The sequence below is a fragment of the Pseudophryne corroboree genome, chromosome 3 (assembly GCF_028390025.1).
Source record: "Pseudophryne corroboree isolate aPseCor3 chromosome 3, aPseCor3.hap2, whole genome shotgun sequence".
Lineage (NCBI taxonomy): Eukaryota > Metazoa > Chordata > Amphibia > Anura > Myobatrachidae > Pseudophryne > Pseudophryne corroboree.
The window spans coordinates 461,702,101-461,726,658 of NC_086446.1; the positions used below are offsets into that span (position 1 = coordinate 461,702,101).

At 44.2% G+C, this 24,558-nt stretch overlaps 1 protein-coding gene across 1 annotated transcript in view; it reads right to left on the reverse strand.

The window, feature by feature from the left end:
- LOC135057308 (polycystin-1-like) overlaps positions 1 to 21,479 on the reverse strand; it is a 191,282-nt gene extending 169,803 nt beyond the window's left edge. The window contains exons 1-6 of the mRNA XM_063963198.1: positions 21,422 to 21,479; positions 14,037 to 14,302; positions 9,722 to 10,097; positions 7,414 to 7,594; positions 4,006 to 4,196; positions 638 to 750 (exon numbers count right to left, since the gene is read on the reverse strand). Of these exons, the coding sequence (XP_063819268.1) occupies positions 638 to 750; positions 4,006 to 4,196; positions 7,414 to 7,594; positions 9,722 to 10,097; positions 14,037 to 14,302; positions 21,422 to 21,479 (1,185 nt within the window). The remainder of the gene's footprint in view (positions 1 to 637; positions 751 to 4,005; positions 4,197 to 7,413; positions 7,595 to 9,721; positions 10,098 to 14,036; positions 14,303 to 21,421) is intronic.
- Positions 21,480 to 24,558: the final 3,079 nt, after the last annotated feature.

The window sequence follows — 24,558 nt, forward strand, 5'->3', positions numbered from 1 at the left end:
GGCCGACACGGACTAATGGTCGACACCTGAAAAGGTCGACATATTTTTTTTTATTACTTTTTTTGGTGCCATTTTCTGCGTAAAGTGATGGGGAACCCCAATTAGTGTACCGCTTCACTCGCCATGCTTCGGCAAGGTGCCCCGCTGCGCTCGGCACAGGTTACCATTCCCAACCATAGTCCACGTGGATCGTAAAGTATGAAAAACTTCCAAAAAAGAAAAAAAATGTGAAAAACTCATGTTGACCTTTTCATGTGTCGACCATCTGTCCATGTCGACCATGTCAATATCAACCAATAGTGGTCGACCTAATGAGTGTCAAACTTAACATTGTCGACCATCTGAACGGATACCCCATGACATGACACCCCCACAACTCAGTCCGTGTTTTTGCATTGCCTATGCCCAATTTAATGGAAAGACAGATCCGGACAAGTTCTATCCAGCTCAGAATAGGACAGAGATACATAAAAATGTGTAAATTCACATATGTGCATGGTCTGCGTGTGAATGCTCTGTATTTGCACCCTCGCACAGAGATCTGTATATGGGCAATCAGGATAAACATATGAGAAGTCAATAAAAAAGCATCCATTCTTCATATAATGCTAATGAAAAGCGTTACTAGCAAACTTACTTCAATATCGCTTTGTGGATCTTCAAGAACAGGCAATAATGTGGCATTTTCTGTGTCAATGTCATCGAAAACAGGATTACCTACCACATACACCGGAACATCAGGAAGGTGCACTGGAGACATTAAGGTATATGGAGAAAAGAAAGGGGCAAAAATAATACATTTACTAACGAGTAAATAAAATGACTGTAGTAAAAGCAGCATTGTATCCACTATGTGCCAGACCAGTGCAGAAAAGAGATCTTTTCAGGGCAACATTACTGTAATGAGGTGAAGAGGGTGTATTTTAAATTGGTGTCCCTTGTTATGTATCCATTCCTCTTCAGCAAAAGGCATTGAATTCTGCGCTTGCTAAGATATGACTGAGATCTGGCCACATCCTATAAATGTAACTGTTAGTTCACTGTGTAAATAAATAATGGGTATAAAATGGGCAGCTTGGACTCCTTAAACCCTCACATTGCCTCAGTGTTAGACTACATGGGCTTATGATCACTAACACAGGGAGACTATGGGCGTGGTGACCCCTGCTATAGGGAAAACCAGCTGCAGTTTGTCCAGCACAAGACATGTGCCTCTATCGGTCATGCTGAAAAGCACTAGAGCTCTTGCGGACAGTGGACACCCTGTGCTTTGGGTGGGTGGAGACTCAAATTGGTGCTACCACAAAGATAGGAGCTGGCTGGGTCTTACTCGGACGGGGGTCCCTCCAAATGCCCACCAGTTTGCAAGACAATTTTCAAATGATTAGTGTATAAACTAGGTGCTAATCTGTGTGCGACCACATTGAAGAACTAATAATTTGAAACTCAAGATGTCAAGGGGGAATTAAGTTATAGGAATTTCACAAATAAACCTCCCTTGTAAACATTTAATGCTCGTTTAGCACTATATAAATGGTATAACCAATTAATAAAATACAGTGATTTAAAACAAATGAGTAAGACAATTTAATCATTAAAAACATGGGTTAACTCTATGTACATGGTATAACACATACAAATAATAAAAAAGAAGCATGATTGTGCAAAGTAAAATGGATCGTACTGGGCTAGCTTCACCATGCTATTGACTCCTGGGCAGTCACTGGTTGTAAATCCAATAAAGGTGTCCACAAGCGTGTGGAGTCGGGGACCTTGGTGTAAATGGACAACGCATTTCGAGGCCTAGGTTTCGTCCTCAGGGCTTGTATGGTACGATCCATTTTACCTTGCACAATCATCATTCTTTTCTATTGTTTGTATGTGTTATGCCATGTGCATAGAGCTAACACATATTTTTAATAAACCAGTGTATTTTATTAATTGGTTATTAATTGGTTATGCCATTTAGATAGAGCTAACAGAGCATCAAATGTTTACAGGGGAGGTTTATTTTTTAAATTCCTATAACCTAATTCCCCTTTGACATTTTGAGTTTCAAATTATTCGTTCTTCAATGTGGTCGCACACAGATTAGCACCCGGTTCATACACTAACCATTTGAAAGTTACCCTAGGGTCTGGGGTAATGTGAAGACTGGGACTCCAAAAGATGTAAGACCACTGCCCATTGTACCAAAAATATTATAGATTTGGTACATCCACTCAGTAACAATTTCATATAGTCAAATATCTGATGAATGATTAGCACATATAAATATTTATGTACAATTAAGTGCAATATATCTGGAGTTCTGTACCACAAAGCTCAATATATCTATTTATACAGGGCTTAAAGTGGTCCTGGAGAGGTGGTGGAACTAATTTACCCCGTCACCTACCCCCCATCCTCACATTAAGTGGAACCAGGGCCAGTGCTACTGTTTTTACCCCCCCTATAAATTAGTGCCCTCCTTCCCATACTTTATAAAGGTACATTGATCTCACATAATGCCCACAATAGTAGTGCCCCTTACACATAATGACCACAGTAGTGCAGCTTGTACACATAATGCCAACAGTCGTGTCCCTAATACACATCTCTGCCTCTGTCACTCCTGCAGCTCCATGCCCTCTATCCCTCCAGCAGCTTCCCCACCTCTCTTGTCCCTAGTTCCCCCTCTCATTTTGTCTTCTAGATACACAGAGCCTGCTCCTCTTCATGGGTCTTCTTCATTTCAGCAGCGGTGGCAGCATGACATCACATACGCTGTGACGGAAAGGGAAGCACTGGGACCTGAGGAGGGGATGAATGCTGTCCAACAGACACAGCGTGTGTGAGTGCCAGAAGAGGTGGACTATAAATGGAGGAGGACCATGGATCCACCAGGACCTGAGGAAGAGGGAGGTGGCTGCAGCTCGTCAGTAACACTAACACCGCCTGCATCATCTACTGATGTAGGTGATGGGGTAGGCTTTTCTGTTGGAGTTACTGTGCAAGGCAATGGAGGTGGTGGAACTAGTTCCCCCTACCATTATAGGTGGTAGAACTCGTGTCCCCCCCCCCCCCCCTTTTTAACCCCTGTACCAATATATGTACTTCCTCTCTGGAACTTTGTTTGTTATTCCTGGATCAAAATGCATCACAGGTGTAGAGGAAGACTACAGGTTACAGTACTAATAAAAGATAACAGCTGTGTGTACATAAATAAGCATTTTCACATTGTGTACCTACAGTACATCATCCTGGCAATTATTCCAGTAAACACATGTAAAATTATGTTATTTTGTCCAATATTCCCAAAATGATTCCTGCATATAATCACTCTGTATTGTAGATACAAACAATATTATCACTCTGAAATGTTCCTAGATCTCATCAATTACTTGGACTTTCACTAGAACAGAGTGGAAACTGCTTAGAGAAATAGGTCGTACATATGCCAAAACAATATATAGCTTGTCCTGGCCTCTTTAAGATGTTTAATCATATGCTTGTAATTTTCCATTTGCATTATGACAAACAAGTCTAATTTGGAAGTGAAGTTTAAGGTTATTTGCAGGTCTTTTCAAAGGGATCAATGATCCCTACTTCCTCCAACTCCTCCTTAGATCTGTTAGTTGCAGCAAGAAGTTACATTAGACCTTGTTCAGCTTCAGTTTTTCAGCTAAAATAGCAAAACATCAACTGGCTGCGATCGCATGCTGGGGGCCGCCCAGCACAGGGCAAAGTCGACCAGCATGCAAATGCCCGCAGCGCTGCCATTTTTCAGGTCGCAGCAGCCGCGTGTGATGTCACACGGCCTCCCTGAACCAACCCCCATTTTCATTGTCACGCTGCGTCGCAGCCCGTGAACGCCTCTGCCTGTCAATCAGACTAATATGCGATCATATCTCCCTGGCCTGCGCGTTTGCACTGCTGGTCCTGCACACTACAGCAGCCCCGGGTGAATGCGAATGCATCTCAGATGTGTCCAAAGATAAATCGGGCCCATAGTTAGATACTGACCTCCAGCTCTGCACTCACAAACAGAAGGTGCCTTCACTAAGCAGGAGCTTCTCTGATAGATTTGCCCGGGTATTAATGGCAGACGCGTGCACTCCTGCGCTATTTCCTGACCATCTGAGCTTGGCACAGTCAGGGTACTCCCATCATCTTGTTTCAGAGGCTGGGAGATATTGAGCCACACTGGAGAATTCCTGTTAGATAGACAGACATCACACTGTGTATAAGTGACACTGACAGAGAAGACAATTTAGCACACATTCCATATTATTTTTGACCCATCTGTGTGTGAGAGTGGTGTGATTACATTCCTCTGGGACAGGGAGTCTAACACAACATATAGATACATAGCAGGTAGAGTGGAAGTTATAGGTCCATCTAGTACTGCCCATTTTCGTATGGGATTTAATTTTTGTTTTTGTTTGCTTAACATATGATGATCTAAGTCTTAATAATAGCTATAACATATGTCTGTCTCTTGAATTACTGAGTTACACTAGCTTACTGCCTGAGCCCAGATCAAAACTGGTGGGGAGACTATCCATCACTATTTATGTAAAATAAAATGTCTTCCTTACAGTATATTGACTTTCATTCTTCCTTCCTCCAACTTCAAAGTGCATCAACTCACTTGTACAAATGTTATTATCTATACATCCATACTATACTTACTTTTTCACTCCGATAACTGGCACCACACAGTAATACCAAAAAATTAAAATTGATCAAAATAAAATTTTTCATCAGCCCATGGCTCACACCACCCCCACATCCCATTATTGCTCTTTTTTTCCCCTGCCCCTTACTAACCTTACTCCATAATGCCACCTTTACCTTTAAAGCTCACCCATCTTGTTAGAGCTAACTAATACCCCTTTCACACAGAAAATTCCAGCTACAACCCAGCTGGAAGACGGAGCTACCCCTTTCAAACATGGATGATGACACAGGTTATTTCCGAGTTGCCATCATTCACACCGGACATAGATCTTTCGGCATTCAGTAGGCACTTGGATATGATGTCATCTCCAAGCGCTACTGTCCCCAGCCAATCAATTTATTTTAGGCGTGACAGGGGACATTAAGACCTGAGATGTGCCTTTCTGATCTAAGCTGGGTTGCCAGTCCGGGGGAGAAACTCGGACAGAGAGCAGGGGTCATGGATCTGGGTCTGCCACCCCGATAGACCCTTTCAGACATAAGCCGTATCTAGGTCAATGCACGTTCACATGCAAAAAACCTGCGTTTTAGACTAACATCTGACCACCATTAGTCCCCCCCACCTACTCAAAATTATATAATAATCTCTTCCCATTGCAACGGTATTCACCACACAAATAGATACTCTGCTGCATTCATCATTGTAGGTTTCATAAACCTGTTTAATTTCTCTTTGTACATTATTCGAATCACTACCATCACTATCTAATAGATATATATACAATTCATTTATCTGATCACCGCACCGCATGTATTCATATGCACTTAATTGTTATCTGTTTGTAACACGTTAAACAATTAGGATTAAGAAACTGCTAACAATGGGCCTAATTCAGACCTGATCGTAGATGTTCTAAATTTAGCACATCCACGATCAGTTTCACAGACATGCGGGGGGACGCCAGCACAGGGCTAGTCTGCCACACATGTCTGGCTCTGCCCCCCCCCCCGCACAGGTGCAAAAGCATCGAACGGCGTCGATGCTTTTATACCTGAGGACAAGCTCCCTACCAGCACAGCTCCAGTGCACTGGCAGGGAGCTACTCGTCGCTTCCTGGGTCGCAACGGCTTCGTGTGACACCATACAGCCGCCGCAGCCCGCCCCCCGCATGGTCCAGGCACGCCTGCGTTGCCCGGACCGCGCCCCCAAAATGGCGGCCAAATGCCGCCGGTCCGCCTTCTCAATCCCAGCGACCGATCGCTTCTCTGGCATGCGCCGGCGCACTGCGGTGCCGGCGCATGCGCAGTTCAGACCTGATCGCCTGCTTTGCGAAAACACACAGCAGCGATCAGGTCTGAATTAGGCCCAATGTTCATAATCTTACCAAGTCTGTGTGCCGGGACCCAATGCATTACCAAAGATTTATGATGGGCCAGCTAAATTGGACAGGTGCTGTAGGTAACCAAGAGATCTCATTATGGCAGGATGGGGATGGGGGACTATGATGTACAGGGGGTGAGAACAGTCTCAAAATATTTTAAATATTATATTTTTAATAACTACTCAAATCTTTTAATGTTTTTTTATCAATTTATTTATTTAGTTGTTATTTTTGTGGTATTGTGTGACAGACAATACAATCTATCATTTTACTGCAAACTTGTATTGATTATTACGTAATGTAAATTCACTGTTTAGTCAGGATAAGAAAGGCCTGACTGACTCATCATTGACTCATGTGACAACCAGGGTTGAGCACTGGACACTGACAGAAAATGCAATGTGAGGCATGAAGAGATCCGTACATAGCCACGTGTTCACTCTGTCTGGTTGTTATAGCACAAACACAGGTGTGGATTACAGGTGTCTCAGATCCCAGACTACAAATAGTGAATGGGATGTTTAACCATAAACAAAGCTGGAGTGTGACCAATTGCAGCCGATAGATGATTTTGCACTAACCAGTTTCATAGAAAAAAATATTGTTTAGTGCTTTTAATGTTGTGTAGAGAATAATACGATTTTGGTTAGAAGCAAAATCGAACATGTCCCCAACCTTTGTGTAACGTTCCCCCAATGTCCATAATCTAAAATCAAATAAGGTTATCTCAGAGCCTTAACCAGACATTTTGGTGCACTGTGCCAGAATGCCACACAATTCAATTTATGAATTGATTAATTGTATTCCCCCAAAATTTGTGGGAAAGTTAAATCCATTTAGGAAATAATAATTCAGTAGTATCCCTGACCCCCTGATACCTGCAGAGTGATTTCCTCGGCCGCTGCCTCACTGTCTGCTGCTGCCCCGGCTCCCAGTGCTCCTCAATACTATGGGAAAGATGTTATGACATCTCACCCATTCCCAAGAGAGACTGCAGCGGAGATGGTGGAGGAGGAGGACCATAAGGGGCAGCCAACTGTAGCGCTGCCAGGTGCAATGTGTAGTGGCAGCGTTGCGCTCGGCAGAGGAGAAGTCGGGCTCACTGCTGTTATTATACATTGCCACGGACGGTACACAGCAGCTGGCAGTGCACACAAATAAAATAGTTCACAGGTCAATATGCCCCCTGCTTCACCCACAGAGCAAATGCTTTATGTGCCACGCACCGTCCACACAACCACCATAATTACGGGCTCGGGTTATCTTACTATAATAACAGGCAAGAGACATACATAAAAGGCCTAGACTTCTGCCCAGTTTCAACATATCATAACACCATCCTATCAGCATCATTTCTTATCTCTCTCACCCTGAGAAAGTTTCCTGTATGAAGGTTAGTTGATCCACTGAGGTTATGTAGGCAAGTTTCCCTCCAGGTATTGAAGCACAGCGACGGCGCGCATTTACCAGAGACTCCTTCACCTGATTTAACCAATAGCAGTGCAAATTACCCTGGAAGATTCTTCCACCACGGGGACAGGATGAATCATCTGAAAGTAAGAACAATTACAGCGTTCTAGTACTGTTATTCTTATACAAGCCGTCAGTCTTTCACTTCTAAAGGAGAAATTCTCAACAATCCTAAAACTTATCCAGTGCACTGTATTGAACGCCACAGACATTTATCCAGTGCACTGTATTGAATGCCACAGCCACTTATCCAGTGCACTGTATTGAACGCCACAGCCACTTATCCAGTGCACTGTATTGAACGCCACAGTCAGACATTTATCCAGTGCAATGTATTGAACGCCACAGCCACTTATCCAGTGCACTGTATTGAATGCCACAGCCACTTATCCAGTGCACTGTATTGAACGCCACAGCCACTTATCCAGTGCACTGTATTGAACGCCACAGTCAGACATTTATCCAGTGCAATGTATTGAACGCCACAGCCACTTATCCAGTGCACTGCATTGAACGCCACAGACATTTATCCAGTGCACTGTATTGAACGCCACAGCCACTTATCCAGTGCACTGTATTGAACGCCACAAACATTTATCCAGTGCACTGTATTGAACGCCACAGCCACTTACCCAGTGCACTGTATTGAACGCCACAGACATTTATCCAGTGCACTGTATTGAACGCCACAGCCACTTATCCAGTGCACTGTATTGAACGCCACAGCTATAACATGGATTTAGCGCTAACTCATTTGTTCAAAAAGGCAGTAGCTACAATTACTGTTTTAATAATCAGTTGAAGTAAAGCTATGGCCACACTAGCAACTAATAGTTGTTTGTGTGCACTTGGTTGCATAAATAGGTCATATAGGTCATAGCTGGCTACTTTCCCGGAATGTCACATTAAATACTAAATGGCCGAAGGGCCTTAATCATGACTATGCGTTACTTTTGCTATTTTGATATGGCAATACAAAGTTTATATGTCTCCATACAGGTACTATCTGAAATTATGAATGTACCAGATGTGATTGGCAGACTAACTATATCAGCATTTATATCTGCTTTTATGTCTGCTTTTATATCTGCTTTCATGTCTGCTAAGCGAATGTACAAGCGAATGACCAACATTCATTATGCTGTTGCACTATATCAGTAAGGATATTTTGTCTGTTCGTTGCTATCAGAAATGAACACAGGGCCTAATTCAAGGTTGATTGAAAAATAACATTTTCCTCTAATGGGCAAAACTATGTGCACTGCAGGAGGGACAGATATAACATGTGCAGAGAGAGTTAGATTTGGGTGGGGTGTGTTCAAACTGAAATCTAAATTGCAGTGTAAAAATAAAGCAGCTAATATTTACCCTGCACAGAAACAAAACAATCAAACTAAACCTAACTTTCTCTGTACATGTTATAACTGCCCCACCTGCACTGCACATGGTTTTACCCATTAGGGGAAAATGTTATTTTGCAATCAACCTTGAATTAGGCCCACAGTGCTTGGCAACCGGATACACTTCTGGCACTGCAATGGGCAGCTATCAGAAGGACTGCACATACGGTTAATCTCAGAAGTGAGTTTGGGAAGCAAATACAGTATAACTAATCAGCTCAAAGTGAAAGCCATTCTCCTGAAAGCCAGCTGTCCCACAATTTGTGGACTGTGGGGTCCAGTCAGGGTGTCAACAATAAAAAATGTCAACACCATTATGTTGACATGTTCTGATTGTCGACATACACACTGTCTATGTAATGAAGACATAATCAAACAGTCAACACTGCGAATGTGGAAAGTCATAGTTAGGCTACAAGAAACTTTTAATCTGATATGAGAACTTCACTACTTTATTAACTTGGATGGTTGTATTGTATGTGATAAATTAAACTGTACAATTTAATGATGATCCAGCATTCACAGTGTAGGAAACCACACCATGATTTCTGCCTATTTTGTCTATGACCATCCCTGATTATACAGACAGAAGCACCATATAGGATAAAATAAAAATGCATTTATGGACTGGATTTAAAAAAACAAAAATATATGTGCAGGCTCAAATGTGTAGGATTTTTTCAAGCAAATTACACAAATTCTATTTCAAAAGAGCAGGGTGGTTGGAGAGGAGAGAGCTGTGAGCAAAATAGAACTTTAGCAAACAAATGAATTTCAAATTTTCAATAAATATGTAGCTACACATACCTGTCAGATGCTGACCATCTGGTTGTTGAACCCCATAAACTATTTGGAGATTTGTGCCCTGGTTAATTTCAAGCCACACCTCCAAGTTTTGCCCTGTTTGCACCACTTCAGGGCAATGCAGCTCTGCTCTGTCTACAGGCACTGCCGTGATCACTGTGAATTCTGCAGCAGGATCTTGCCCTTCTGCTTTCACTTTGACTGTATATTGCCCAGGCAGACTGCTTTTGTGACTTGTCACTCCAAGAGTTGTAATAACAGGCTTGCTACCATCACTGTATTCCCACATATAATGTGTGACTGGGACAGAAGCCAATGCATAAAACTCAGCAGACTGGAACACAGAATAGTATGATGAGGCTGATAGTGAGACTGACACCTGTAATGAGAACATGGCTTTTATTGGATTACACTTAAAGACATCTGCAATTATAAACATATTAAATCACAAATGCTATACAATCCATAGAGCTATTTTTTTTAAACAGAAAGCTAGACATGAAGTTTGCTCAATATATAATAAAAGTTTCCCTACGAGGCCAAGTGTATATTAAATCCAGCAAATAAATTACTGCTGCTCTAAATATAATCTCTCTTCCTCTCTGTATACCTCTACTTACTCATGCACCCAGGATCTCTCTCATGCCGCACCTTTTTTATGTAACTCCCATCCTCATGCTGTAGTCAGACACTTATAATATTCAAGCTTTTAGAACTCCCTCAAACGTCTTCTTCTCAAATAAGCAGATTGCTTGGCCCTGTAACCACTCACAAGATCTACCTGGATTTCTCACAGCACACTGTGATTTATATAGCATACTCTACCAGTATACCTGCTCCCTCTACACATATTTTAATTTAGATAGTAAGCTCTTTGAGTTTGGCTCTTAATCATTCATATTGTCTCACGTTTGTGTAAATGTTAAATTCAGGTAATTGTTATAATACTGTGGAAATGTGTCCCAGCGCTGGGATGTCCGCTAACAGCACCAGGATTACAGCAGCAGCGGCTGGTGTCTGGTATCTGTTGGTTCCCAGCACCAGACTTACAGCAGCACCGTTTAGCTCTGCAAAAGGGGTGTTTCAAATTTGGGGCCAGATTGGCAGTCGATAGGAAAAAAGGCGGCGGCAAGCATTTGACTTTGGCACTGTTAATGAATCAATCCTGGCTCACAGACCAGCAGCCTATAGCAGGCAGCCGTGGCAAGCCACATCACAGTTCGACACACACCCCGGCAATTGACTTCAGACGCTACCGGGAGGAAGAATGGGGAGTTGGCGCTGGCCAGGACGACTCAGCAGCAGAAGTATGACGAGGAGGATGGGGGAGCACTGCAGTGGTGGGAAGTAAAAGAGCACAGTGAAGCCCCCCACCACAGCCTCTCCCACCATACAGGTAGGTCCTCCGTGAGGCCCACTTGTGTCACCATCCCCTCCCAAACCATCAAGGATCAGGCACTAGGCCCGTGGGCACAGTCAGGCAGTAGACCTGTGGCACAGTAGGTGGGCCTCTCAGCCCAGTGCACAATAGAGAGCACTAGACCATGTTGATTTAAGTCACCCTTCCCGGGTCAATACAATGATCTGGGCACTAGGCCCAGGTCATTTTAAAGTGCCTACTAGTAGACAGGCCAAAATGGCCTGAGCCTCCCACTAAATGGGGTGATCTGGGCTTTAGGCCCAGCTCAGCCTGTGCCCTATGTATGCAGGCAAAAGTCGGAGTTCCAAATAGATAATGTGGGCCTGAGTATTAGACCCAGGCAACAACTAGGCCACAGTTAGGCAGGTCAAAAGGGCTTGAGCCTCATTTAATAAGGTGATATGGGTTTAGGCCCAGATCACTGCAAGTGCCCAGTTAGGCAGACCAAAAGAGCCTGAGTCCCTGTAGTAGTGTGACCCTGAGTGCTAGGCCCAAGTAACTTGTTCAGATGCATGATAGGCAGGCAATAGCTTGAGCCTCTTAAATAAACTGTGTCTGTGCAGTAGGCACAATTAGCAATAGTGAGCGGAGGTAGGCAGGCTTTGCGGCTCCCACCCTCTGATTGCATCCCTCGTGTGAAGGAGCGATCCAGCTCCCCACACTTAGCTGTGGGACTTGGCTTGTAGCGTGGAGGGCTGTAAGGCTCCCATTGAAATATCCTTTGTTAAACAGTGGTGGCTATAGCCCCAAGGCAGTAATAGGAAAGGGCTGGCCAGCCTAAGTACTGTAGGTAAAGGTTCAATAAACAGTTCTCAATAGACATGAATTTAAAGAGACAGGACCGATGTTATTGTATTTTTATGGTGAATGTTAAATCCGTGAAGGGCATATTTGTTAGGCTTAATTTGGTAAAGTTTGTGCTGCACTACACAAGGTGAAAGGTTGAGGGCGATGTAGTTGTGTGCCACATTAAGTTAGGTTAAACTTGGGTTAGCTTTGCACAGTGTGGTGTTTCTGATCGCCTTAAAGGAACTTGTAAGTGAAAAAGCGGAGGAATCACAAGAATCACAACTGTGGAAACAATCTGTGTTTGTCCCTGTTGGTTTGTCTTTACCTAGCCATCTTCAGTAGTCATGGGGAGCGTGCCGGTACCAAACTTTGCAAATCAAATGTATATAATAATAATAATAATACCAATAATAATAAAATATTGCAACTCAGAGGAGACCAATCAGTCCCCTCTAAATTGGTAGTAGCATAGGGGCTGATGATCACACATCAGCCCCTCTGTGTTTGCAGATATTGGTGATCAGAGGGAACAAGTTAAGGCCTAGATAAATCTGACATATACTGGGGCAACACCCTGATCCACCAATGACCCAGGTCGGGGATCGGAAATATTAAACATGCTTACAAATCCTGATTCTCCAGGATCGGCAAATCTGGCATTTTTAACATGGTTAATTTCCCCAATTCCCCGACGGATCACTGATCATCAATAATATAGATCTGATAATTGTTCCAGTAGATAAATTATAATTTAAGCACTTCAAAACACAGGTCATCTTATTTATTTATTTATTTATTAACAGTTTCTTATATAGTGCAGCAAATTCCGTTGCGCTTTACAATTGGACACAATGATGCAAAAAAACTGGGCAATAAACAAACAGTCAGAGGTAGGAAGACCCTGCTCGCAAGCTTACAATCTATAGGGAAATAGGCATTGATACACAAGGAAAGGCATTATCTATTGCATATTTGTCCACCAAATTGCAAAGGTTCTAGGTGGGTTGCATGATATCACATCACAGCAATGATGAACCCTGGTCAGAAAGAAGGGAAAGTGAAAAAAGAGAAAATATGTGGAGGATATGTGCAGACTGTACAGTGGGGATATAATCGTATAGGAAAGCTTATGAAGGTTGAGTGAGCAGTTCTGGAATGTGATAAGAGGTGAGTTTTCAGGGAACGTTTGAAGGTTTGGAGACTAGGGGAGAGTCTTATTGTGTATGATAGGGCATTCCACAGAGTGGGTGCAGCCCGAAGGAAGTCCTGCAATCGTGCATGGGAGCAAGTAATGAGTGTGGATGAGAGACGTAGATCTTGTGAAGATCGGAGAAGTCGGGTTGGGAGATATTTTTGGATGAGCGAAGAGATGTACATTGGTGTAGTATGGTTAATGGGCTTATGTGTGAGTAAAAGTATTTTATATTGAATACGGTAGAATACAGGTAACCAATGGAGGGACTGACAGAGTGGATCTGCAGATGATGAACGTCTAGCAAGGAAGATTAGCCTCGCAGCTGCATTCAGAATGGATTGTAGTGGTGAGAGTCTCATTTTGGTAAGACCAGTAAGAAGACGCGGGAGATAATGAGAGCATGGATTAGAATTTTTGGAGTGTCTTTTGTAAGGGATGGTCGTATTTTGGATATGTTTTTTAGAGGCATGTAACATTATCTTGAGACAGATTGAATGTGGGGAGCAAAGGACAGTACTGAGTCAAGTATGACACATAGGCAGCGAGCTTGTGGGGTAGGATTGATTGTTGAGTTCTCAACAGTGATAGAGATATCAGGTTGGTAACTACTATTGGCCGGTGGAAATATAAGTAGCTCTGTTTTGGAAATATTATCTTATTAACCTTCCTTACCACTACCACACAATTTAGCCCGATTCCAATTTACCTACCAATATAAGTATGGACTGCAGGGGGGAAACTAGATCAACCAATGGAAATGAAGCTAAACAAAGGGAGCCCTACAAGCTAGATATAGGTACGTAAATGATGATGATGGTGATGATACTAATAATGATAATGATTAAGAGAATAACGGTAATTATAATAAATTATTATTCTTAGAAAGACCACATATTTCAAGTTGTTGATCTCACCTGCACAGTATGAAGATCCTGTATGATATTTTTATTGCAGTTGTTGTATTTCCCATTTCTTGAGCACACCCCTGAGCAGGTATCATTGTGATCTGTTGTGGTGAAGCCACAAAGGCATCGCTGCAAATCATCTCTACTGTAGTAAGAATAACCATAACGAAAGCAAAGAGCAAGACATCCATCACTGGGCAAAGGATCTGGGGTCACAAGAGAGTAATGTAGCACAAGGTCTGTGGGTCCTCTCACACATGAGACATGGTGATCCGCTGAAAAAAATAACAAGTGTTGTTTCACAGGAACAGAAACAGAAAAGAGGCAGAAACATTGTGCATACATTAATCAATTCTAGGCTACGCATTGGAGTAAGAGAACATGGTAATATGATGGGTGTAATAACATCATGTGGTTCTAGTAAAAAAAATGAAAAGGAGACAGGTTCCAGTCTAAATGGAGCACCCCAGAGGAAGAATACAGTTAAAGGTAAAATCCAGTTTAGAATAACATTTATTTTGTATTCCTAAACTGTGACATAAGTATTCTTCAAAACAGGGAGCGTTTCCCATAGTGCTACCAATACATAATGTAGTGGTACTGAATGATATAAAATACCAGGCAAGACCTTCTTGAGGGCAAAGTCCAACACATGCAACAAGTACAGTATTAGTTGCATTTTGGAGAAATATAATACATCAGGGCCCTATGAAGCAGAGCTTTTACATTACAGCATGGGTGATCCATCACTTCTTGACAGGGCAGTATGTTCTACTCTTAACTTCTATTGGTGGGCACATAAACTTACCTATCAGATGCTACCAGCAAGAAAGTTCTACTGAAGCAATACGCTTGTGTGTTAAAATTGTTAGAATAGTTCCTGGGGAATTACCATATCTACATAGGCCCTTCCATGAAATAGTGCAGGAAATATTCCTACTCTAACCTGCACTAGCCCAAAAGGACACTAAATAAATTGGTGGTAAGGAACAGGAAATGTATCCAAGGTAACCAAGCTCATTGATGGGTAAACATTGTGGTAGTAGTGGAAAAGAATGACTTGTTTAGATTTTGGAGAAAATGTAATAGTAATCAAGTCTCCTGGAACTGGCCAGCTGCCCTCAAACCCCCTGACCCCCACCCCTCCCTCAGTCGCCTGCTTGCTGTGCAAAAGTGGCCAAGGCAATTACGCAATTTGCACTGATTCACATAATCATAGCCCCATCCCCCGCTTTACAGGACCGTAATCTGGGCATTGTATAGTGGGGGGTGGAACTGCGTTGACACTATCACGCCTCCACGTCACCACATTGCCCACCTATACTGATGCCTCCACATTGGGCCAACCTGGCTGCCTCCTCCCAGAGCAGGCAGCCACAAAGTCAACAAGTATGCTTTATCGACATCCACTTGATCTCTCTCCAAGGCTTAATACATGGACCACCATGTCACTGATCGACATGTTAGGTGTACATTTAAACAAATATCAATATACAAAATATGGTTGATATCGTCAAATTAAAAGCCAAAACATTAACAAGATAGGATAAAACCACATGTTGGCCAGGTAGAAACAAGACAAGGTCAAACAATGATAATCACCAGGACACCAGGAGGGTGGGAGGTTAATGGCTGGTGCATATATTAAAATACTTCAGAAGTAAGGAAAACTTTTTTTTTTTAAATGCACATTCCTACTTAGGGCTCCAACTATTATTGGTACTTTTTGCTGGCGGTTTGTTCCATTTAGTATCATAGTGATACTAATGAATATGCCGCCAGCATTTGACATAATCTACACCTGCTGCAAGGTCTTATAGTCAACATGCTCAGAAGGCTTCACTGTAGGAAGAAAGGCTTTTGCAGGGCAACCATTGCAGGTATAAGGACTGTACCGCTAACTCAATCTATAAATGGTTTAATTGGTACAGTGCAAAAATGTGGTAAGATAAGCTTACTGCTGTTTGTAAACTACTTGCCTGGCGTGGTTGCATCAGATGCAAGGACACCAGGCTGGACTTTTTGTGACATGGTCACATCTGATGCGACCAATCAGAAAGCTCACTGTTCAATCATAAAAATAAAAAAAACACAATTTCTGAATTGTTAAGTGGTAATTACAGAATGGAGGACATAACCCCTTTGGCGAGTGCTAAAGGGGTCATGTCTCGTTCTTCCATGGAACCCTTAGTACTGGTAGATCATTTTTCAAAATACCCAGAAGTCTGACACCTCTATGATAGAACACCTATCATACTGATTTACAAACTGAAGGCAATGTATGAGTACTCTGGAATTCCAAAGGAACTGATAAGTGACCAACTGACCATTGCATGTTTTACAAAAGAGGTAATGCAAGTTGCAACATAGAGTAGGGAACCAAACTACTGTAGTCTAGGATACACCCAGTCTAACAGGCAAGCTGAATGTTTCATAGAAAAGTAAATACATTTTTTGTATGACACAGCACATAAAACAGATTCACATTGGGTTATTGTGAAGTTAATTAATGTTTCAGAGATATATAGCAAGTGTCATCTGTGTCTCATCATTTAGGAAAGTGACTTATAGACATTGATGGTATTGATACATGTTTATAGATCTCAAATTATTGATAATTGATGGAGAAACTTTATTCAGAAGAAATATGTATTAGTACATTTCAAGTACTTAATTGTGTCACTTGAAGGGTTAAACATGCTATATGAACTGTTATGTGCTTGAATAGACACGTACGCACTCTCTACAGGATACCCTTATCTGTTCATACAATACAAGGCTTGTTTGTGTCTCTATCTTCAAGGACAGTTCCATACCAGATCAAACCTGTTATTTCTTCTTCTGTGTGTTACCAAATATCCTGTGTTACCAACTTTCTTAGAGTTTTGAGACGTTTGCAGAAAACCCATATATGGAAATCCGCCTGATGTACTATTTCTGTCTTCTGCCTAGTAACTACTAACGAGCCAATAAGAGTGTAACACATGTCAGTTACACCCATGTACGTCGTCTTTATAAACCATTGTTAACCTTATAATAAACCAGAGTAATTCTTAACCATTGACTCGTGTATTCCATATCACGTTAAGTCTTACTCTCACTGGTACCAAAGAGGTCATCATATCGAGGGGGCACAAAAAGGGTTAAATCCTTACAGCTGGGGACTCAGTCCGGGATCCAGCCGATCGTCCCCTGATCGGTAAGATAGAGAATTTTGTTGTCTGTCTTGTCCGCTAAGGGATTGCGACCATCTACTGGATCTGAACTCACTCCGTGTTCCGGGAACACGTGACAAGGTAATATTTAAGTCCGGGACTTAATGTTACGTAGTTTTATGTAAAGGATTTTTTTTTAAGGCGCCATAAACAGGTATCAGGGATACCATAGAAGGACCAGGGGTCCACAAACAGGTATCAGGGATACCATAGAAGGACCAGGGGTCCACAAGCAGGTATCAGGGATACCATAGAAGGACCAGGGGTCCACGTATTTAAGGCGTCATAAACAGGTATCCGGGATACCATAGATCAGTGGTGGCCAAACAGTCGATCGCGATCGACTGGTCGATCGCGGACATGCGACCAGTCGATCGCGATACGCCGCCCAGCCACCCGAAGCCGCGCCTCTCCTGCCCTCCGCTCCCGCTCTGTCTCCTCACAGTCTGACGGCCGAGTGTATAGCTCAAATCAGGTGCCGGTTCGTTAGCCAATGAGAGCTCGCGGACCGGCACCTGATTTGAGCCATACACGCTGCCGTCAGACTGAGGAGGCAGAACGGGAGCAGCAGGCAGGAGAGGCGCGCGCTGCGCTCACCACACACCAACGGTGAGCTGTTCTATAATCTATACATGTCTGGCACTGGGGGAATATCTGGCTCTGCAGACACATGGCACTGTGGGGGCATATCTGGTACTGTTGGGGCATATCTGGCACTGTGGGGCATGTCTGGCACTGTGGGGTCATGTGTGGCACTGGGGGCATATCTGGCTCTGCGGGCACATGGCACTGTGGGGGCATATCTGGCACTGGGGGCATATCTGGCACTGTGGGGCATGTCTGGCACTGTGGGGTCATGTGTGGCACTGGGGGAATATCTGGCTCTGCGGGCACATAGCACTGTGGGGGCATATCTGGCACTGGGGGCATATCTGGCACTGGGGCATGTCTGGCACTGCGGGGTCATGTGTGGCACTGGGGGCATATCTGGCTCTGTGGGCACATGGCACTGTGGGGGCATGTCTGGCACTGTGGGGTCATGTGTGGCACTGGGGGAATATCTGTCTCTGCGGGCACATGGCACTGTGGGGGCATATCTGGCACTGTGGGGCATATCTGGCACTGTGGGGCATGTCTGGCACTGTGGGGTCATGTTTGGCACTGGGGGCATATCCGGCTCTGCGGGCACATGGCACTGTGGGGGCATGTGTGGCACTGTGGGGTCATGTGTGGCACTGGGGGAATATCTGGCTCTGCGGGCACATGGCACTGTGGGGGCATATATGGCACTGGGGGCATATCTGGCACTGTGGGGCATGTCTGGCACTGTGGGGTCATGTGTGGCACTGGGGGCATATCTGGCTCTGCGGGCACATGGCACTGTGGGGGCATGTCTGGCACTGTGGGGTCATGTGTGGCACTGGGGGAATATCTGGCTCTGCGGGCACATGGCACTGTGGGGGCATATCTGGCACTGGGGGCATATCTGGCACTGTGGGGCATGTCTGGCACTGTGGGGTCATGTGTGGCACTGGGGGCATATCTGGCTCTGCGGGCACATGGCACTGTGGGGGCATGTCTGGCACTGTGGGGTCATGTGTGGCACTGGGGGAATATCTGGCTCTGCGGGCACATGGCACTGTGGGGGCATATCTGGCACTGGGGGCATATCTGGCACTGTGGGGCATGTCTGGCACTGTGGGGTCATGTGTGGCACTGGGGGCATATCTGGCTCTGCGGGCACATGGCACTGTGGGGGCATATCTGGTACTGTGGGGGCATGTCTGGCACTGTGGGGTCATGTGTGGCACTGGGGGAATATCTGGCTCTGCGGGCACATGGCACTGTGGGGGCATATCTGGCACTGGGGGCATATCTGGCACTGTGGGGGCATGTCTGGCACTGTGGGGTCGTGTGTGGCACTGGGGGCATATCTGTCTCTGCGGGCACATGACACTGTGGGGGCATGTCTGGCACTGTGGGGTCATGTGTGGCACTGGGGGAATATCTGGCACTGCGGGCACATGGCACTGTGGGGGCATATCTGGCACTGTGGGGGCATATCTGTAATCTGGCGCTGTGGGGGCATATCTGTATCTGGCACTGTGGGGTCATATGTGGCACTGGGCATATCTGGCTCTGTGGGCACATGGCACTGTGGGGGCATATCTGTATCTGGCAGTGTGGGGGCATATCTGGCACTGTGGGGTCATATGTGGCACTGGGCATATCTGGCTCTGCGGGCACATGGCACTGTGGGGGCATATCTGGCACTGTGGGCACATGGCACTGTGGGGGCATGTGTATCTGGCACTGTGGGGGCATATCTGGCACTGTGGGGGCATGTGTATCTGGCACTGGGGGCATATGTGTTTGAGGTTTTTACCTGTGGGGGCCAATGTGTTATTTTGCGTGAGGTAGTCATTACACTCTGCGCAGCAAGGCTACGTCCCTTTTTTTTTGTTATACCACGCCCATTTTTAGTTATAGCACGCCCACTTTTTGTTATGCCACGCCCCTTTTTTTGCGCGCGCGCCTGCGGCGCGCGCTATTATTCCTCCTAGGTAGATCACAAAAGCTTTTTAGCTTTCACAGTAGATCACCGACTCCAAAAGTCTGGCCACCCCTGCCATAGATGGACCAGGGGTCCAAATAACAACGCTTCCTCGATTTGATCACCTAAATATTTGTATGTCTGTCTTATAAGTACTCATATTGTAATTTTTCTATTAAGGACACTCAGTGAACGGGTGGTAAGTGCACGGACGCTGAGTCTCAGAGGACATTGTTGTTTACAGTGATTTTAAGTACATTTGAAAGTTGATTTGTAACAAATAACATTGTCCACGATTGCAGAGATATTAATTGTACGGGTGGTAAGTGTACGTACATTTGGTATCACAAGTTGTACTGTTGTTGTTTTCTGTTCCCGGTAGTTTGTGTAGAGAATATGCACTCCCACATGTTACCAATGATCTATGATCAGATCAGCTGAATGCATACATAGACTATTGTTCCCCTTCCCTGTTATTTGTGAATTCTTTTAGAAATATATTGCGTGGGTAGTAAGTGTACACGCACTATATGACACTGTGTTTGGAACAATCTATGTTTTTTTTTATGATAAAGATTGTTATTAATTCAGTTTAGACACGTTAGTTACTTATTGGTAATATGGGATCAGATCAGAGTAAAGAGACTGAATACCCCCCTCCCCTCCCGGGAGAGACCTGCAAGGAATATGTTGCTCGTGTCTCCCCTACAAATTACTACTTTGTTAACCCCTGGCTAGACAATTTAGTGGGATGAACTGAGTGAACATCTGGACGCAGTGTTTAAAACCCGCTCGTCCCTAGCAGTAGCTTGCAAACAGAAACCTAGTGAGAATGTGACTGAATTCTGGAAGAGATTAAAAAAAAAATGCTGGTCAGAGGAAGCAGGTCTCACCCTAAGTAAATACTGACAGCTTACTTATTTCCACATTTATAAACAACCTACTGCCTTCTGTGACCTTGACAGTAAAACAAAGTGTTTCTAGTTGGACCTCAGACAACATTGAGGAATTCAGTAAACATTTATATGAGAAGGAAGCAGCAGGCTGTTTTGACATTAAAAAGACTACTCAAAACGTACTGACCCACAGTTTTCAGAACCTCCGGAGGCAACACAGGAACCCTCGCCCCCAGCGGGACACCCCACATAATAGGGGTCCCCCTGCACCTCCAAACAGATTACATACATCCTGCTTTAACTGTGGCAAGGATGGACACTGGGCTAGGGACTGCCCCTACCCCCTTAACAAACCTAGGCAGCCATCAACTGAATCTGCCCCCCTTAGCAACGTTCCCAGGGACCCCCCAAGGTTCCAGATTGACTGGTAGGGACAGCCCCGCTGACGGGGCCCAGAGGAGGGTGTCCCGACTTTCATGCAGCTCACAGAACACTGGAAGGAACCCCCAATGATCAATCAAGGTGTCAATGGAACAAGTGTCCCATTCCTGATTGACAGCGGGGCCACCACCAGTGTTCTGTGCAGGGACCAGTACCATGGGCCCCTGAGAAAGTCCGCTCCTTCAATGAGAATCAATGGGATACCCACAAAAGCTTACTCCACTGTACCTATCCCTATTGACACACCACGGGGACATTACATGGGGACTCACTCATTCACTGTCATACCTGACTGTCCAGTTAACTTGCTGGGAGGAGACCTCCTTACTGAACTACAGATAACCATCACCCCTACTGGTAGGGGTATGGACATAACCTCACCACACTTCCCCGTGCTCACTGAGACCACTGAACTAGATACAATAGACCCCCTTGTGTGGGCAGAAGGTCCCTTCGACACAGGACTGATATCTTGCACACCATACAAGGCCACACTCAAAACCAGACTCACAGCCAGTGTACCACAAACAGTACCCTTTGTCACAAGAAAAGATAGAGGGTCTTAGACCCATGGTACAACAATTCCTAAAGCAAGGAATTCTCAAACATGTAGTATCCCCATACTGCACACCAGTTAACCCTGTAGCTAAATCAGATGGGACTATAAGGTTTGTGCAAGATCTTAGAGCAATTAATCAGCTAATTGTTCCTATTGCACCCATTGTACCTGATGTAAACTCACTCATTTCAGCCATCCCTGTACACGCTGCATTTTTTTTCAGTAATTGATTTAAAAAATGCATTTTTCAGCATACCAGTGGACCCTCAGACACAATTACTTTTTGCTTTTTCTTTTGAGGGCAAGCAGTTCCCTGGCACCCCCCCTATGGTTCTGTCCTGCTACAGTATGCAGATGATCTGCTTCTCTGTAGTCAAACGGAGAAGGCCTGCCGAGAGGATGGTATATCACTGTTAAACTGGCTCTGTGAATGTGTCTAAAACAAAAATGCAATGGTGTAAAAAGCATGTTGATTATCTAGGTTTTGTACTTACAAAGGGAGAAAGGAAAATCAGTCCACAACGCATTCAGTCTGTATTGGGCCTGGTCACCCCAACCACTCAGAAGGAAATGCTATCCTTTCTGGGCATGATTAATTATTGCAGACAGTGGATATCTGATTGTTCCTACTATGACAATATCTTGAGACAAGCCACTCTCAATGACAAACCTAAACAGATTCAATGGTCACAAGAAATGTTAACTGCATATGAAAGTCTAAAATGTATGTTGGTAAAAAGTCCAGCACTGGGCCTCCCAAACTATGTACTACCGTTTCATTTATATGCAAGGGACAACTGTAAAACCATGGCGGGGGTACTGACTCAATTTCATGGAGGCAAGCTGCGCCCCGTGGCATTCTTTTCCAAAGTAATGCCTGTGTCGGTCCAAGGTATGCCTGCCTGTCTTCGGGCACTAGCGGCCTGTGCAATGGTAGCTGAAATGGCAACTACACTCACCCTAGGACACACCACTGTACTTCACACAACCCATGATGTTTTGGCCATTCTTAAAGGATTACATACACAACACATGTCTGCCCAACGCCTTAGTGGCTATGAAGTACAATTGCTGGGAAATCCCTCCCTCACCATCAAGTATGCTAATACAACTTCAGGTCCTGCCCCTATTCTAAACGCTCTTCTTGGTCTCAAAGGTCCCCAAGATGACTTGCCCGACGACCATGACTGCTGTCTGACCATAGAGACTGAGACATCTCCCAGACTGGACATGTCCCCCATACCTGTTCCTAGCTCTGACCATGTTTCTGTTGATGGCTCTTGTGCTAGACCAAATGACTCCACATACCAAGCCATGGCCGTCATAACCCCACCCATGATAGATGATCAGTATCTATTTACTGAACTCCAAGTTTCTGCCTCCCCCAAAAATTTAGCTGATTGGTTGTTTCCAATAATGCAGAAGAATCCTAAAACAGGATTAATCTGCAAAGAGGGGAAACCATGTATACCTCAAGTAAGCCCTCCCTATCATACTAGCAGAAATCAGAATAACTCCCCAGAAAACCCTAGGTTATTCACCTTTTGAAATACTCATGGGAAGACCCTTCCCCACACCCTGGGCTAAGAAACCACTAATAGTACAGGAAGGTGATTTAGAACTTATAAGGGAAGAGTACGTTAGGTCCCTTATAACGAAACTAGATGAAATTGAACACAAGGTTGTTTGTAAAAATCCTTCTAACCCACAGGAATCAACACACCCTTTCCAGGTTGGAGACAGAGTCGTTGTGAAGGTGCTCCCAAGGAATAAGAGTCCAGGAGACTTCACCTACGGTCCAGAGACAGAAGTTGCTGCGGTAACCAGAACAGCTGTCCTTACTGAGGAGGGGCCCACCTGGATCCATGCATCCCGAGTAAAGAAGGTACCCAGACCAGACCGTGAGGGAGATTCCAGAGAGGTACTAACGGGGGCAGACAGCCCTGACCTCCAACATGGAGAAGAGGACCCTTTTGCTGACAAAACAAACTCAGAATTCTACTCAAATATGGACTCTGATTACCCTACTTATACTTGCCTATCAGACACCCATATCCAGAACTGAAGTAGATATTACACAAACAAATGGACAAACCTCCCTATGGTATAATTCATCCAGCACTCATGTGGCCACATATACTGTAGAATATAAAGATTTTCTTTCAAACTATATGTGGAAAATTAGAGCAAATAGATTAGGTATAGGAACAGAAATTGTTTATGTTTGTGTTACCAGCAAGAATTGGGGAAAGAACTGTGATCATTGGGGAGCCGTGGGATGGAACACTGGTATTGATTGGGGTTACAAACCCAGCGAGGCTTTAAGCAAGAAGGATAAAAATAACAAGTCCTTAATGGTGGGGAAGTGGACATTATAGTCAAAGACAAACATTTTACCTAAACACTACCTCGGGGAAAGATTTAAAAATCTTTCCTCCAGGGTACTGTACAGAAAAAAGAACTACCGTCTTAGTTAATCAAACTAAGTCTTTAGGTGACATTTATTACATCTGTGGAGATTTAAAACTCAGAACTAGATTAGATATCCCATGGAAAGGTCAATGTGCCTTAGCCAAAATAATTATGCCATTACACATACTCCCAACTAATGAAGGTTCCCCTACCTCAAACACTGCTCCCACACATAGAAGAAAAAGGGAAGCTCCAATAGGTAGCTTCGATCCACATGTTTATATTGACACAATTGGGGTCCCAAGAGGGGTGCCAGACGAATTCAAAGCTAGAGATGAAGTAGCTGCAGGATTTGAATCCTTAATCCCTATAATAACTGTCAATAAAAATGTTGCATGGATCAATTATATCTACTATAACCAACAGAGATTCATTAATGATACCAAAGTTGCAC